General features: G+C 44.6%; 1 protein-coding gene across 1 annotated transcript in view; it reads right to left on the bottom strand.

The window, feature by feature from the left end:
- LOC138666905 (aldehyde dehydrogenase, mitochondrial-like) overlaps positions 1 to 16179 on the bottom strand; it is an 81584-nt gene that overhangs the window by 41761 nt on the left and 23644 nt on the right. The window contains exons 2-4 of the mRNA XM_069755090.1: positions 15470 to 15574; positions 5001 to 5141; positions 3839 to 3918 (exon numbers count right to left, since the gene is read on the bottom strand). Of these exons, the coding sequence (XP_069611191.1) occupies positions 3839 to 3918; positions 5001 to 5141; positions 15470 to 15574 (326 nt within the window). The remainder of the gene's footprint in view (positions 1 to 3838; positions 3919 to 5000; positions 5142 to 15469; positions 15575 to 16179) is intronic.

The following is a 16179-nucleotide window of genomic DNA, read 5'->3' as shown; positions in this document are numbered from 1 at the left end:
CGTGAAAATAATAAATACGTTTTCTTTCCTCAAAAATAATTTTTTAGCCCAGAATTTTTTATTTTCCCAAGGGTTACAGGAGAAATTGGACCACAAAAGTTGTTGTCCAGTTTCTCCTGAGTATGCTGATGCCCCATGTGTGGGGGTAAACCACTGTTTGGGCACACGTGGGGGCTCAGAAGGGAAGTAGTGACTTTTGAAATGCAGACTTTGATGGAATGGTCTGCGGGCGTCACGTTGCGTTTGCAGAGCCCCTGGTGTGCCTAAACAGTAGAAACCCCCCCACAAGTGACCCCATTTTGGAAACTAGACCCCCCAAGGAACTTATCTAGATATGTGGTGAGCACTTTGAACCCCCAAGTGCTTCACAGACGTTTACAACGCAGAGCCGTGAAAATAAAAAATCATTTTTCTTTCCTCAAAAATGATGTTTTAGCAAGCAATTTTTTATTTTCTCAAGGGTAACAGGAGAAATTGGACCCCAGTAATTGTTGCGCAGTTTGTCCTGAGTATGCTGGTACCCCATATGTGGGGGTAAACCACTGTTTGGGCACACGTCGGGGTTCGGAAGTGAGAGAGCACCATTTGAATTTTTGAATACAAGATTGGCTGGAATCAATGGTGGCGCCATGTTGCGTTTGGAGACCCCTTGAAGTGCCTAAACAGTGGAAACCCCTCAATTCTACCTCCAACACACCCCTAACCCTTATCCCAACTGTAGCCGTAACCCTAATCACAACCCTAACCCCAACACACCCCTAACCACAACCCTAACCCCAACACACCCCTAACCCTAACCACAACCCTAATTCCAACCCAACCCTAAGGCTATGTGCCAACGTTGCGGATTCGTATGAGATTTTTCAGCACCATTTTTGAAAAATCCGCGGGTAAAAGGCACTGCGTTTTACCTGTGGATTTACCGTGGATTTCCAGTGTTTTTTGTGCGGATTTCACCTGTGGATTCCTATTGAGGAACAGGTGTAAAACGCTGCGGAATCCGCACAAAGAATTGGTATGCTGCGGAAAATACAACGCAGCGTTCCCGCGCGGTATTTTCTGCACCATGGGCACAGCGGATTTGGTTTTCCATATGTTTACATGGTACTGTAAACCTGATGGAACACTGCTGCGGATCCTCAGCCAAATCCGCACCGTGTGCACATAGCCTAATTCTAAAGGTATGTGCACACGCTGCAGAAAATGCTGCGGATCCGCAGCAGTTTCCCATGAGTTTACAGTTCAATGTGAACCTATGGGAACCAAAAATCGCTGTACACATGCTGCGGAAAAACTGCACGGAAACGCAGCGGTTTACATTCCGCAGCATGTCACTTCTTTCTGCGGATTCCGCAGCGGTTTTACAACTGCTCCAATAGAAAATCGCAGTTGTAAAACCGCAGTGAAATGCGCAGAAAAACCGCGGTAAATCCACGATAAATCGGCAGCGGTTTAGCACTGTGGATTTTTCAAATCCGCTGCGGAAAAATCCGCATAGGACCAGAATACGTGTGCACATACCGAAACCCTAACCCTAGCCCTAACCCTAACCCTACCCCTAACCCTACCCCTACCCCTAACCCTACCCCTACCCCTACCCCTAACCCTACCCCTAACCCTACCCCTAGTTCTTACCCCAACCTTAGTGAAAAAAAAAAATTCTTTATTTTTTTATTGTCCCTATCTATGGGGGTGACAAAGGGGGGGGTCATTTACTATTTTTTTTTATTTTGATCACTGAGATATAACCTATCTCAGTGATCAAAATTCACTCTGGAACGAATCTGCCGGCCGGCAGATTCGGCGGGCGCACTGCACATGCGCCCGCCATTTTGGAAGATGGCGGCGCCCAGGAAAGAAGACGGACGGACCTCGGGCGGCTAGGTAAGTATAAGGAGGGGGAGATCAGGGCACGGGGGGGGGGGGGGCGTCGGAGCACGGGGGGGTGGATCGGAGCATGGGGGGGTGGATCGGAACACGGGAGGGAGGATTGGAGCACGGGGGAGGATTGGAGCATGGGGTGAGGGATCGCTGTGCGGGGGGGGGTGGATCGGAGCACGGGGGGGGGGGTCGCTGTGTGCGGGGGGGGGGATCGGAGTGCGGGGGGGGTTTGATTGGAGCGCGGGGGGTGCGATTGGTGCACGGGGGAAGCGGACAGGAGGACGGGGGAGCGGAGCACAGGACGGAGGGGAGCGGACCACAGATCGGGGGGCTGGGGGGGCGATCGGAGGGGTGGGGTGGGTGCACATAAGTGTTTCCAGCCATGGCCGATGATATTGCAGCATCGGCCATGGCTGGATTGTAATATTTCACCAGTTTTTTAGGTGAAATATTACAAATCGCTCTGATTGGCAGTTTCACTTTCAACAGCCAATCAGAGCGATCGTAGCCACGAGGGGGTGAAGCCACCCCCCCTGGGCTAAACTACCACTCCCCCTGTCCCTGCAGATCGGGTGAAATGGGAGTTAACCCTTTCACCCGGCCTGCAGGGACGCGATCTTTCCATGACGCATATGCTGCGTCATGGGTCGGAATGGCACCGACTTTCATGACGCAGCGTATGCGTCAAAGGTCGGGAAGGGGTTAAAGACCTCGCCCTATCCTGATCCCCTCATACCTTTCCAACCGCACATTCAGCTTCCCATACTACCTCCTCACCCCACCCTCTCTCTGTTGGAGTCCCCCAATGTTCTGTTCTAGGACCCTTACTCTTCTCAATCTATACAATTGGCCTGGGACAACTCAGTCACATGGATTCCAGTACCACCTGTATGCTGATGACACTCAGATCTACCTCTTTCACCCAGACGTCACCTCTCTGCTGTCCAGAATCCTGTATTGTATCAGCCATATCCTCCTTCTCCTCTCGCTTCCTCAAACTCAATGTTGGACAAATCTGAACTCATCATCTTTCCTCCATATCACAGATCTTCCTTACCTATCACAATTAAGGACATCACGCTTTCCCCTGTACCGGAAGTGTGCTGCATCGGAGTAACCCTTGACTCTGCCCTGTCCTTCAAACCGCACATCCAAGCTCTTTGCACCTCCTGTCGCATCTAGCTCAAAAATATCTCCATAATCCGTCCTTTCCTCAACCCTCAATCTACTAAAATGTTTGTGCATGCCCTCATCTCACGCCTCGACTACTGCAACATCCTTTTCTGTGGCCTCCCTGCTAACACCCTTGCACCTCTGCAGTCCATCCTTAACTCTGCTGCCCGACTAATCCATCTCGCTCTTCGCTACTCTTCCGCTTCTCCCCTCTGCAAATCTCTTCACTGGCTCTCATTCTCTCAGTGTATCCAGTTCAAGTTACTAATACTGACCTACAAAGCCATCCATAACATGTCTCCGCCATATATCTCTGAACTAATCTCCCGATATCTTCCCTCTCGTAATCTTTGGTTCTCCCAAGACCGCCTTGTCTCCTCCACACTTAAATCGCTCCTCACCTAATCACCTCCATGACTACTCCCGAATACCCCATCCTCTAGAATTCTGTGCCCCAACACATCCAACTATCAACCACATTCGGATCCTTCAAACGGAACTGAAAACCCACCTCTTCAAGAAAGCCTACAGCCTGCACTGACCCCGCTGCCTCCTCACCACTACAGGATCTACCACCTCACCAACACTGGAGTTGCCGCAACCCCCCAACCTACTGTCCCCTTCCCCTCCATCCTGTAGAATGTAAGACCACAAGGGCAGGGTCCTCTCCCCTCTGCATCAGTCTTTTATTGTAAGTCTGTTTACTGTAATTTGTATGTAACCCCTTCTCATGTACAGCACCATGGAATCAAGCATCAACCAAAAGTTTCCAAAACTGACTTACCGAATGCATTTTATTACAAGTTCCAGATCTACTGCATAGGATATGGCATAGGGCTTTCCATTATCCAGGGTTTCCAAATTCTTAAAAAAAAATAAAACAAAAAACAAACCAACTATTTAAAAAGTTTCAGAAGAAAGACTAAAATTCTCCTTTTTTATGCATTTTAGGAATAGTGTATGGTGGCAGCATGCATTCACTAAAGGGGCCTCTGGGAAGCCGTCGGAGTCACTCTTTACTTATGGGTAAGCATATAGATTTAACTGCAGCGTTGTCTGGCTTATAATGGGCATTTCTCCCATACATTATTTGATGTTTTTGACCGATTTAGCCATTAAACTCTGCGCATTATGATCGTAATCATGATTGTGCCCTCTTGGGAAATACCTCGTCTCCCACTCCTTCCCTAGTCTACTCCTGTCTCCTCTATATCTCCTGTTTTTGGGTCTTCATTGTATTGCGTTGATTGAAATTACTTTTGTATATGTTCTGTCTTAACAAAAAAATTTTTTATTTTAATCATGTTGGTGGAACATTTTGCATACTCCATTTTTTTTGCTTGCATTCACTGAGCATCTACAGCAGCTGCCAGGATTCTGTTTATGGCCTTTTAACGCAAGAAATTTGATTTCACCAATCTTCTAACCTGAACCCATCCAATTTGACAAAAGTCAATATAATAATGGCTGTAAGGCTACATTCTCCTTCTGGCTCACCAAGGATTCATTAGTGTTCCTTTAGGGCACAAACAGGACACGAAGCTCAGCAGAGAACATTATGTAGAGGGTGGGGGAAGACTGCTAACAGCCAAACAAGGGTCTCACTGACGGTAACCTATAGTATAACTAGGCTTTAGGAAAACTCATATCTGAGCTTCTATGAAGACGTAATTAGATAAAAGCCTGAAGAACTTACTGGAGTGATGTGGCCTCTTCATTTTGAGGATTAGTGAAATCCTCAGGGTTGAACCCTCAAAGATCAAAACCTGGTGTCTTATCCTAATGGTAAGCCATTAATACTTTACTTCAAGAAAACCCCAGACATTTCCACCATTGTATAAGATGCAGCAATAACAGATTAGGTAATACTTAACCACTGCAATTAATTTTATTTATTTATTTTTTTTTTTAAACCTACCATAAAAAATAAAAAAAAAGATACTTACAGCAAGTATAGCTCTGTCCCGCTCAATAAGATCGGCCAGTCTATTCATCAACACTCCCCTTTGGGAGGCATCCATTCTCCTCCATGGTGACCCCAGTTTAAATGCCTCTTGTGCAGCTTTCACCGCTTTGTCAACATCCGCCTAGTTGGACAATAATAACCACCATGTAAAGTCTGTACTGATCACAGCATTTACACTTAAAAGATAAGGCATTAATAAAACCAGAATACTGTAAATAAAGTAAAATATCTGAGGAGTTGGTACCAAGCGCAGCTCCGGGAGGACTGGTTTGCAAATGCATATTCTAGGCTTGATAAGATATAATCAAGGTCTCGTTTTAAAGGTACCGTCACATTTACCAACGCTACAGCGATGCAGACAACGATCCCGATCGCTGCAGCGTCACTGTGTGGTCGCTGGAGAACTGTGACACAGACAGCTCTCCAGCGACCAACTATGCAAAGTCCCCTGGTAACCAGGGTAAACATCGGGTTACTAAGCGCAGGGCCGCGCTTAGTAACCCGATGTTTACCCTGGTTACCAGTGTAAATGTAAAAAAACAAAAAACAAACACTACATACTTACATTCCGGTGTCTGTCCCCCGGCGCTGTGCTTCTCTGCACGGTGTAAGCGCCGCCGGAAAGCAGAGCACAGCGGTGACGTCACCGCTCTGCTTTACGGCCGGGGCTCAGTCAGTGCAGAGAAGCAGAACGCCGGGGGACAGACACCGGAATGTAAGTATGTAGTGTTTGTTTGTTTTTTTACATTTACACTGGTAACCGGGGTAAACATCGGGTTACTAAGCACAGCCCTGCGCATAGTAACCCGATGTTTACCCTGGTTACCAGTGAAGACATCGCTGAATCGGCGTCACACACGCCGATTCAGTGATGTCTGCGGGAGTCCAGCGACGAAATAAAGTTCTGGACTTTCTGCGCCAACCAACGATGGCACAGCAGCATCCTGATCGCTGCTGCGTGTTAAACTGAACGATATCGCTAGCCAGGACGCTGCAACGTCACGGATCGCTAGCGATATCGTTCAGTGTGAAGGTACCTTTACAGTGTTATATAATGGTTTGAGACCTAGCATGAGAATTAGGTTGTATAAATTACTAGAAAGAACCCAAATTCAGAGAATATCAAAGATATAGGAATGGCTGGATATGCTTTGTCCCGAAAAGAGTGAAAAGAGATATATAATATGTTGGTACAAAGACCTGCATTAGGTGTGTGACCTCTGAAATTGAACGGATAATTGCTGGCCCTAATTGGGGTAAAATCATCAGAAATGTTGGGTAAGAGAAAAAGGGGGAAAAAAAAAAAAAGTCTTAGTTAAAACGTAAGTGCAATGCAATGTGGTCTCCAGTAGGCCCGCTAAGAGTTGGCCAAGTTCAGCAACAACTTTAACTACTTCAAGACCTACCATAGACTATAAATATCCAGGCGGTTCATGCCCCATTCTGAAGTGACGTTCTAAAATGTCACTGCATAACAGAGCTGCTGCACACATTGTACAGCTGTGAGAGCAGGAACCCAGCTGTCAGACATTTATCAGAATATTAGAATAAAACATCTAATATATAGTTGCCACTCTGCTCTGTCACAGCTTCCGGCGATTGTGTCGCTATCCCACAATTTACTGCAGCTGGATGGCCACGAACTCTGCCTCCACAAGTGACAAAAACGGCACCGCTATTCAAATGGGGTTTTAGATATTGAGCCGTGGGACCTGCAGGTGCCAAACCGTTCAGCAACTGCACCCAGGAGCAACCTGTGCACCTAGTCAAATCTGAGAAAAAAATAAATAAATAGCAACAGCACGGCTCGGAAATGTGTAGAAGAAAATATGCAACCAATGAAGCGTAAAACTGAAATCCTTGAATCGGTGGCATATTTGGTGCAGGCGTCCACTCCAACTTGCTATCACAAGGAAAATAAGGTCAGAAGCAAATAATTCCACTTTTGAATCTATAACGGCCATCAGAAAATGTTGATAAATCTGTTTGATAAAGACACAAGTCCATTGGGAAAATAAAAACCTAAAAAGGCGAAGTAACGGAGTGATTTACCAATAATGGTGGTTGCAGAATGTGTACCTACTATGGAGATCTTTTATAACACCACTTGGCACCAAAATAATTATGAAAATGTGAAGTTTAAGAATATGCCATCTTGTAAAGGTTTCATTATCCGTTCTAATGCTTCATTGTCCGGCTAATCCCGGATTAGAAGATCTTTAAATAGTAGAAGAAAACAAAACTAGCACAAAAGATGAAGTTGTGATCTTTGCACCTAGACCAGATGGAAGGTACCAACAAAGCAGATTACCGGTAATCGGACACATCTGCATGTAAATCACTTAAAAAAAAAAAAAAGTACCGTAATTGAAAAATATCATACGGCTTAAAATACAGGGTAATCATTAAATACATCCATTTCCATTAATCCATTCTCCAGAATGTCGAGAGAGATCGAGAGACATGATTTCTGTTAAAAACTGGATCCAGTTGCCGGATTCAGCCATTTCTACCTGCGTTTCATACGTTCTTAGCCGGATCAGTTGTTGTGCAGTTTTGCGCTGGACAGAAAAGACGTTGCTCTGGACGTTTTCTATGTCCAAAATAAGACTAATTTGACGGATCCAGCAAAAAAAACGGATGAAACATTGAGACATCAGGCACAATCAAGCACTAATACAACTGTATGAGAAAAAAAAAAAAATGATCTGGTGGAAAAAAAACCCAAAAACTACAGATTTTTTTTTTTTTTTTTTAATTTGCCGGATTCTGCCTGATGCTAAAAACCTGATGTGTGAAAGTAGCCTAACCCTTTGTGGCCGATCGTGGGCTGCCGATTTGTTGCAATGGCAGCTGGGAACCTGCGATGTTGATTCTCTTGCACCATACAGCAATACCCTGGGCATCATAAGATTTTGACTATATACTGTAAAGGTACCGTCACATTTAGCGACGCTGCAGCGATATAGACAACGATGCCGATCGCTGCAGCGTCGCTGTTTAGGTCGTTGTGTGGTCGCTGGACAGCTCTCCAGCGACCAACGATGCCGAAGTCGCCGAGTAACCAGGGTAAACATCGGTTTACTAAGCGCAGGGCCGCGCTTAGTAACCCGATGTTTACCCTGGTTACCATTGTAAAAGTTAAAAAAACCAAACAAACAGTACATACTTACATTCCGGTGTCTGTCCCCCGGCGTCAGCTTCCCTGCACTGTGTCAGCGCGGGAAGCTGACGCCGGGGGACGTGACAGACACCGGAATGTGAGTATGTAGTGTGTTTTTTTTTACTTTTACAATGGTAACCAGGGTAAACATCGGGTTACTAAGCGCGGCCCTGCGCTTAGTAACCTGATATTTACCCTGGTTACCAGTGAACACATCGCTGGATCAGCGTCACACACGCCGATCCAACGATGACAGCGGGTGATCAGCGACCAAAAAAAAAAAAAAAAAGGACCTGATCATTCCCAGTGACCAACGATCTCCCAGCAGGGGCCTGATCGTTGGTCGCTGTCACGCATAACGATTTCGTTAACGATATCGTTGCTACGTCACAAAAAGCAACGATATCGTTAACGAAATCGTTGTGTGTGAAGGTACCTTAAGGCGACGTTCACACTTTGTTTTTTCAATGCAAATTTTCAGCTTCTTTTCACATTTACCAGCAAAGTATGAGATTTCATGCACACAGCTTGTTTGTCCTAAGTATTTGTGCAAAACCTTGATTTTTGCAGAATGCAGCATGTCACTTTCTGCATTTTTTTCAGCGTTCACCCATTGAAAACAATGAATGGTGCAAAACACACTGCAAAAACGCAGGTATCAGTTTTTGCTGCGTTTTTTGTGTCAAAACCTGATGAAGTAGACTCAGATTTTTCTTAATGCACTAAACTTTATCTCCATGCATAAGACACAAATGTAGCCTGACAGACGCAGAAAAAAAAAAAAAGAAAAAAAAAAAAAAAAGCGCAACATTTAGGATATGTTCCCACTATGCGTTCAAATACGCCAGCGGCCTCCATGTGTAAACAGGCATGTGGCGCTTCTTTCCAGACCGCAGCATGTCCATGTTGTGGAGATGCGGAAACGCAGCTTACTACCCATGTGAACCAATTTAAATAATGTCTTACATTGTGACACAGCCAGAACTTCGCAGACACTGCAGTTCTTGCGATGAGGTCAGCTGACCGCGAGAACTGCCGTGTACATGACCGCCGGGATGATCTCCGGGCACTTGCCAAGTTTTCATGGTAACTGATCGTGAGAACTGCAGTGCAGGTGACCAAGTTATCTCCGGTGTTCATCTACAAGCTCCGCTGTGTCTGGATGTCAGCATAATGCCACCGTTCAGCCAAAGGCATCCAGATTTAGCAGACCTGAACTCGTCGTGGGACATTATGGATTATCCTATTGGCGGACAGGGAAGGGAAGGCGCGCCATTTGACTTTTTGAATGGAAAATTAGCTCCAATTGTTAGCGGACACCATGTCGCGTTTGGAGAGCCCCTGTGTGCCTAAACATTGGAGCTCCCCCACAAGTGACCCCATTTTGGAAACTAGACCCCCCAAGGAACTTATCTAGATGCATATTGAGCACTTTAAACCCCCAGGTGCTTCACAGAAGTTTATAACGCAGAGCCATGAAAATAAAAAAAAATTCTTTCCTCAAAAATTATTTTTTAGCCTGGAATTTCCTATTTTGCCAAGGGTAATAGGAGAAATTGGACCCCAAATGTTGTTTTCCAGTTTGTCCTGAGTACGCTGATACCCCATATGTGGGGGTAAACCACTGTTTGGGCGCACGGCAGGGCTCGGAAGGGAAGGCACGCCATTTGGCTTTTTAAATGGAAAAATTAGCTCCAATCATTAGCGGACACCATGTCACGTATGGAGAGCCCCTGTGTGCCTAAACATTGGAGATCCCCCACAAGTGACCCCATTTTGGAAACTAGACCCCCAAAGGAACTAATCTAGATGTGTGGTGAGGACTTTGAACCCCCAAGTGCTTCACAGAAGTTTATAACGCAGAGCCACGAAAATAAAAAAAAAAAAAATTATTTTCTCAAAAATGATCTTTTAGCCTGCAATTTTTTATTTTCCCAAGGGTAACAGAAGAAATTTGACCCCAAAAGTTGTTGTCCAGTTTCTCTTGAGTACGGTGATACCCGATATGTGGGGGTAAACTACTGTTTGGGCACATGCCGGGGCTCGGAATTGAAGTAGTGACGTTTTGAAATGCAGACTTTGATGGAATGCTCTGCGGGCGTCACATTGTGTTTGCAGAGCCCCTGATGTGGCTAAACAGTAGCAACCCCCCACAAGTGACCCCATTTTGGAAACTAGACCCCGAAAGGAACTTATCTAGATGTGTGGTGAGCACTTTGAACCCCCAAGTGCTTCACAGACGTTTACAACGCAGAGCCGTGAAAATAAAAAATCATTTTTCTTTCCTCAAAAATGATGTTTTAGCAAGCATTTTTTGTTATTTTCACAAGGGTAACAGGAGAAATTGGACCCCAGTAATTGTAGCGCAGTTTGTCCTGAGTACACTGATACCCCATATGTGGGGGTAAACCACTGTTTGGGCACACGTCGGGGCTCGGAAGTGAGGGAGCACCATTTGACTTTTTGAATACAAGATTGGCTGGAATCAATGGTGGCGCCATGTTGCGTTTGGAGACCCCTGATGTGCCTAAACAGTGGAAACCCCTCAATTCTAACTCCAACACACCCCTAACCCTAATCCCAACTGTAGCCATAACCCTAATCACAACCCTAACCACAACCCTAAGGCTATGTGCCCACGTTGCGGATTCGTGTGAGATTTTTCAGCATCATTTTTTAAAAATCCGCGGGTAAAAGGCACTGCGTTTTACCTGCGGATTTACCGCGGATTTCCAGTGTTTTTTGTGCGGATTTCACCTGTGGATTCCTATTGAGGAACAGGTGTAAAACGCTGCGGAATCCGCACAAAGAATTGACATGCTGCGGAAAATACAACGCAGCGTTTCCGCGCTGTATTTTACGCACCATGGGCACAGCGAATTTGGTTTTCGGTAGGTTTACTTGGTACTGTAAACCTGATGGAACTCTGCTGCGAATCCGCAGCGGCCAATCCACTGCGGATCCGCAGCCAAAACCGCACCGTGTGCACATAGCCTAATTCTAAAGGTATGTGCACACGCTGCAGAAAATGCTGCGGATCCGCAGCAGTTTCCCATGAGTTTACAGTTCAATGTAAACCTATGGGAAACAAAAATCGCTGTACACATGCTGCGGAAAAACTGCACGGAAACGCAGGGGTTTACATTCTGCAGCATGTCACTTCTTTCTGCGGATTCCGCAGCGGTTTTACAACTGCTCCAATAGAAAAATCGCAGTTGTAAAACCGCAGTGAAATGCGCAGAAAAAACGCAGTAAATCCGCCATAAATCCGCAGCGGTTTAAATCCGCAGAGGAACAGAATATGTGTGCACATACCGAAACCCTAACCCTATTCTAACCTTAGTGGAAAAAAAAAATTATTTTTTTATTGTCCCTACCTAAGGGGGTGACAAAGGGGGGGGGTCATTTATAATTTTTTTTATTTTGATCACTGTGATATAATCTATCTCAGTGATCAAAATGCACTTTGGAAGGAATCTGCCGGCTGGCAGATTCAGCGGGCGCACTGCGTATGCGCCCGCCATTTTGGAAGATGGCGGCGCCCAGGGAGAAGACGGACGGACCCCGGCAGGATCGGTAAGTATGATGGGGTTGGGGGGGGAGCACCGGGCGGGGGGAAATCGGAGCATGGGGGGGTGGATCGGAGCATGGGGGGGGGCAAGAGCACGGGGAGAGCGGAGCACAGGACGGAGGGGAGCCGGAGCAGTGTACCGGACAGATCGGTGGCTTGGGGGGCGATCGGTGGGGTGGGGGCACATTAGCGTTTCCAGCCATGGCCGATGATCTTGCAGCATCGGCTGGATTGTAATATTTCATCAGTTTTAATAGGTGAAATGTTACAAATCGCTCTGATTGGCTGTTGAAAGTGAAACTGCCAATCAGAGTGACCCCCCCCCCCCACTGGGCTAAACTACCACTCCCCCTGTCCCTGCAGATCGGGTGAAATGGGAGTTAACCCTTTCACTGGATCTGCAGGGACGCGATCTTTCCATGACGCCACATAGGTGTCACAGGTCGGATTGGCACCGACTTTCATGACGCCTACGTGGCATCATGGGTCGGGAAGGGGTTAAAGAACCTCTAATTATGTAAGTTAGTTCACATGGGTAGTAAGCTGCGTTCCCACACTTAATATGCATGTGACTGTAAAGATAGCTGTGCTTTTACCATATCTAATGAAAATGTATGGGTAATTTACACAGCGGAGACTGAGCGTCTCGGCTACATAAAAACATTCTGCGGTCTGGAAAAATGCGCCGCATGTCAGTCTCCGCAGGTGAGCCGTGGGTATTTGTTCACACATTCTGCAAACATGAAATCACTTTTTTTCCCCCCTTCACAGGAGCCAACTTTCAATTAGCTTTATTTCAAGTGACAAAACAAAAACAAAAAAAAAACCCACATGCAATGAAAAAAAACTTATCAAAAACGCTTGTAAAAAACGCAGGTGACCTGCCAGTGACTTCAGATGCAGATTTCACCTGCGTCAAATCTGAGCAAATACTGAACCATTCCTGACTGTGAAAACATACCACTAGCATGTTGCAAAACAGAGAAATGGAAGCAGAACACATGGAAAGTGAATACATCCATAAAAAAAGTAACAATTTCAGAAAAAAAAAAAAAAATACTGTCAGCCAATAAGTGACGACTGATGTGGGACCACTGGAGTTCCATGCTGGATCCATAGGGAATTGAAATCACAAGGACGGTAATTTGTTATAGGATACTAATTAGACCTCTTGAATAAAAAAATGGAAACTTTTCCTACCTTGTTAAATACTTTGCTTGAATGAGGAATTTTGTACTTATCAGTCCAGCACCGATCTGTGATCAATTGATTAATCCCTACACTAGATACTATCCATGTAGCTAAAGTTTAACAGGGTCTTGAAAGAAAGGGATCACATAAGAAATCACGACCCCCCCCTCCCAAAAAAAAAAACAAAAAAAAAAAAACAAAAACACAACTCTAAACATTTTCTGCATTGTTGCACATGGATAAAATAAAGCTGAACACATGATAAAGCAAATATTTGTGCCATTTTATCTTGGATCTCACCCAAACTGCATCATAGTTATGCAACTCGTCTGTTGATTTCCCTACCTATGAACTGCTACCATTGCCAAAAGTGTTGCTTAAGGCTGTGTTCACACGTTCCGGTTTTTTCGCGGTTTTTCCCTATAAAAACGCTATAAAACCGCAAAAAAACCGCATACAAGAAGCATCCCATCATTTAGAATGAATTCCGCATGTTTTGTGCACATGATGCGTTTTTTTCCGCATAAAAAACGCATCAGGCACAAAATCCGGACATGCTCATTCTTTTTGCGGTTTTTATGCGGATTTTCCACTACAAAATGCATTGGGAAGTGTCCGGAAAAAACGCGTCAAAAACGCGTCAAAAAACGCATGCGGATTTCTTCCGGATTTCATGCAGAAAATGTCCGGTTTTTCACAGGAATTTTCTGCATGAATTCCTGAACGTGTGCACTTAGCCTTAAACTTGTCTAACATTACCTGTTGCCTACAAAGATTGCTACATGAGCGTTATCTGCTCACAATCACAAGATATGTAGTATACACCACTGTTGCTTAAAGGGAACCCATCAGCAAATTTTTAGACCCCAAAGTAACGTCATCATAAGAAAGTACCTATAATGATGATTACTTCCGTACCTCTAAGTTACAACTCCGTGTCTCTGTTGTCTTGTACAGTAATTGGTGAATTGTAAAGCAAATCTGAGCAGGGGCTTGGTCAGCACTTGCAGCTCTATGGCCCCTCTCCCTCTTTCTCCTCCCTCCACCGGCCTCCTGCAAGTGACTGACAGTTCCCTCTTGACTGATCTGTTTCCCCAGCCAACATTTTACACAGTTGCAATCATTTCATGGGCGGCATATAGACAGTAACATCCTGATTACATTGCAAGACTCAAAATACCCATCTGTCCATGCTCCGGCTCCCAAAATGAGCAAGAAATCAGTCTCTTTGACCTGCTTCCCCGCCTAACATCTTGCGTAGGCACGGTCATTCCTGGGGATGTGTGCACAGATGGATATCCTGGCAACGAGATATCGGCCGGGGGGAGCAGGTCACAGAGAAGAGTGACCTGTCAGGAAGGCGGCGAGCTGTAAGTGCAGACCAAGCCAATATATAAATATATCTCGAACGTTTGGTTGGTATCCCAGTAGGGGCTCAAACACTTGCGATTCTCATAACTCATCAATCCATGATTCTCAAGCATCACCTGTGCAATGCTAAGGAAATCCTGAAAACATGACCTGTTGGTGGCTCTTGAGGACCGGAGTTGGGGAACACTGGTCTACAGCCATGTTCACATATCCTAGATTTTTCAGAGAACAAGACCTGAACTCAAGAAAACCCTGATAAAAATTGGACCAAATTAACACTGTCCAGAATAAATAGGACATCCGGATGAATCCTTGCAATAAGGCCACGTGCACCCGTAGAGTATTCTACCTCAGTATTTGTAAGCCAATACCAGGAGTGAGTGATAAATACAGAAGTGGCGACATGATTCTATTATGCGTTTCCTCTGATTGTTCCACATCTGGTTTTGGCTTACAAATACTGCGGTAAACAAAAACCTAAAATACTTAACGTGTGCACGTGGCCCAAGACTACCAAGTAGCACAGAATGCCAACGTGGACAGCAAAGGCCCAAACACAAGACTGTAGACCTGGAATGGGAAATCCCCACACAGACCGAAGGGTTATCCAGGAAGTTGTGTAGATGACATTTTAGTGGGGGTGGAGTGTTTATTTTTAACATCTCCCAATGGTGGGGAGTCGGGGCACATAATCGAACGTTGGTTAGTGAGTAACGAGAAAATTTGGTTGGTTCAGTTAACATTTGTCTAATATATAGGGCCACATCTTTACAACAAGATATTAATCCAACAATTGATGGGATGAAGTGAAGCGATGATTGCATGGACCGAGTCCCGTATTTTTATGCACCAAACCGCTCTGTCGCCTTCTAGCAGTAAAAGTAGGAGCAGCATCAGACTTATCAAGAAAATCTGATAACGTACAGTCTAAAGAACGCTGGCATGCCTGATGATGTGCCCACAGGTACTGGCAGCACTACGGGATATTAAAATGTACTACATAAGAGAATAGAAAAAGTTACTAAATGCCTCATTTCTACAAGGTGGGTGTTTATTTACTGCTGTTGCGATGCGGTCAATTAGCTTTCTTTCTGGAGAAAAACAAACATTTAATTATTATCTGCCATTTCAACAATGTACATTAACCAGTTACCTTATCTGCCTCTGCAACGTGACAGATGACCTCTCCAGTGGAAGGATTGATTGTCGGGAATGTCTTCTTGCTGGCGGCATTTTGAAACTCATTGTTTATGAAGAGCTGAAAAGAGAAATCTTAATATTTTACAAGTCCCCAAATCAGATATTTAATATTAAACGGCATTCATCTGTTTAATGAGGAGTAAAGCTCATCTTTGAATATTAGCTTTTAACCCCTTTGTGACAAAGTACATTTTTTCAAATCTGATGTGTCACTTTAATGCAGCAATAACTCTGAAATGTTAAAAAATACCAGTGATTATGAAAACATTTTTGTGATACATTGTACTTTATGTTAGTGGTAAATTTAGGTCAATATGTTTTGCGTTTATTTATGCAAATAGACATTTGATAAATAAATAAAATGAGCAATTTTCAATCTTTGGATGTTTATACCATTAATCCAGATAGTCAGACCACACAACATATATCAGCAGCATTAATAAAACACCTTTTTATTTTGTTAGAAGGCTTAAAACATTTAGAAGCCTCCCCACCCCACCAGGAAATTTACAAAACTTATATTTACCACTAAAATGTTACCAACATCTGAATAGGTCAATCTTGATAAAAAAAACAAAACAAAAAACAGTACGTTGTATTATTGTGTATATAACAGTAAGTTGTAGTATTGTGTATATTGTATAAAGAACATTTGATGAGTTT

The sequence above is a fragment of the Ranitomeya imitator genome, chromosome 1, assembly GCF_032444005.1.
Source record: "Ranitomeya imitator isolate aRanImi1 chromosome 1, aRanImi1.pri, whole genome shotgun sequence".
Classification (NCBI taxonomy): Eukaryota; Metazoa; Chordata; class Amphibia; order Anura; family Dendrobatidae; genus Ranitomeya; species Ranitomeya imitator.
This window is presented reverse-complemented; position numbering and strand designations above follow the sequence as displayed.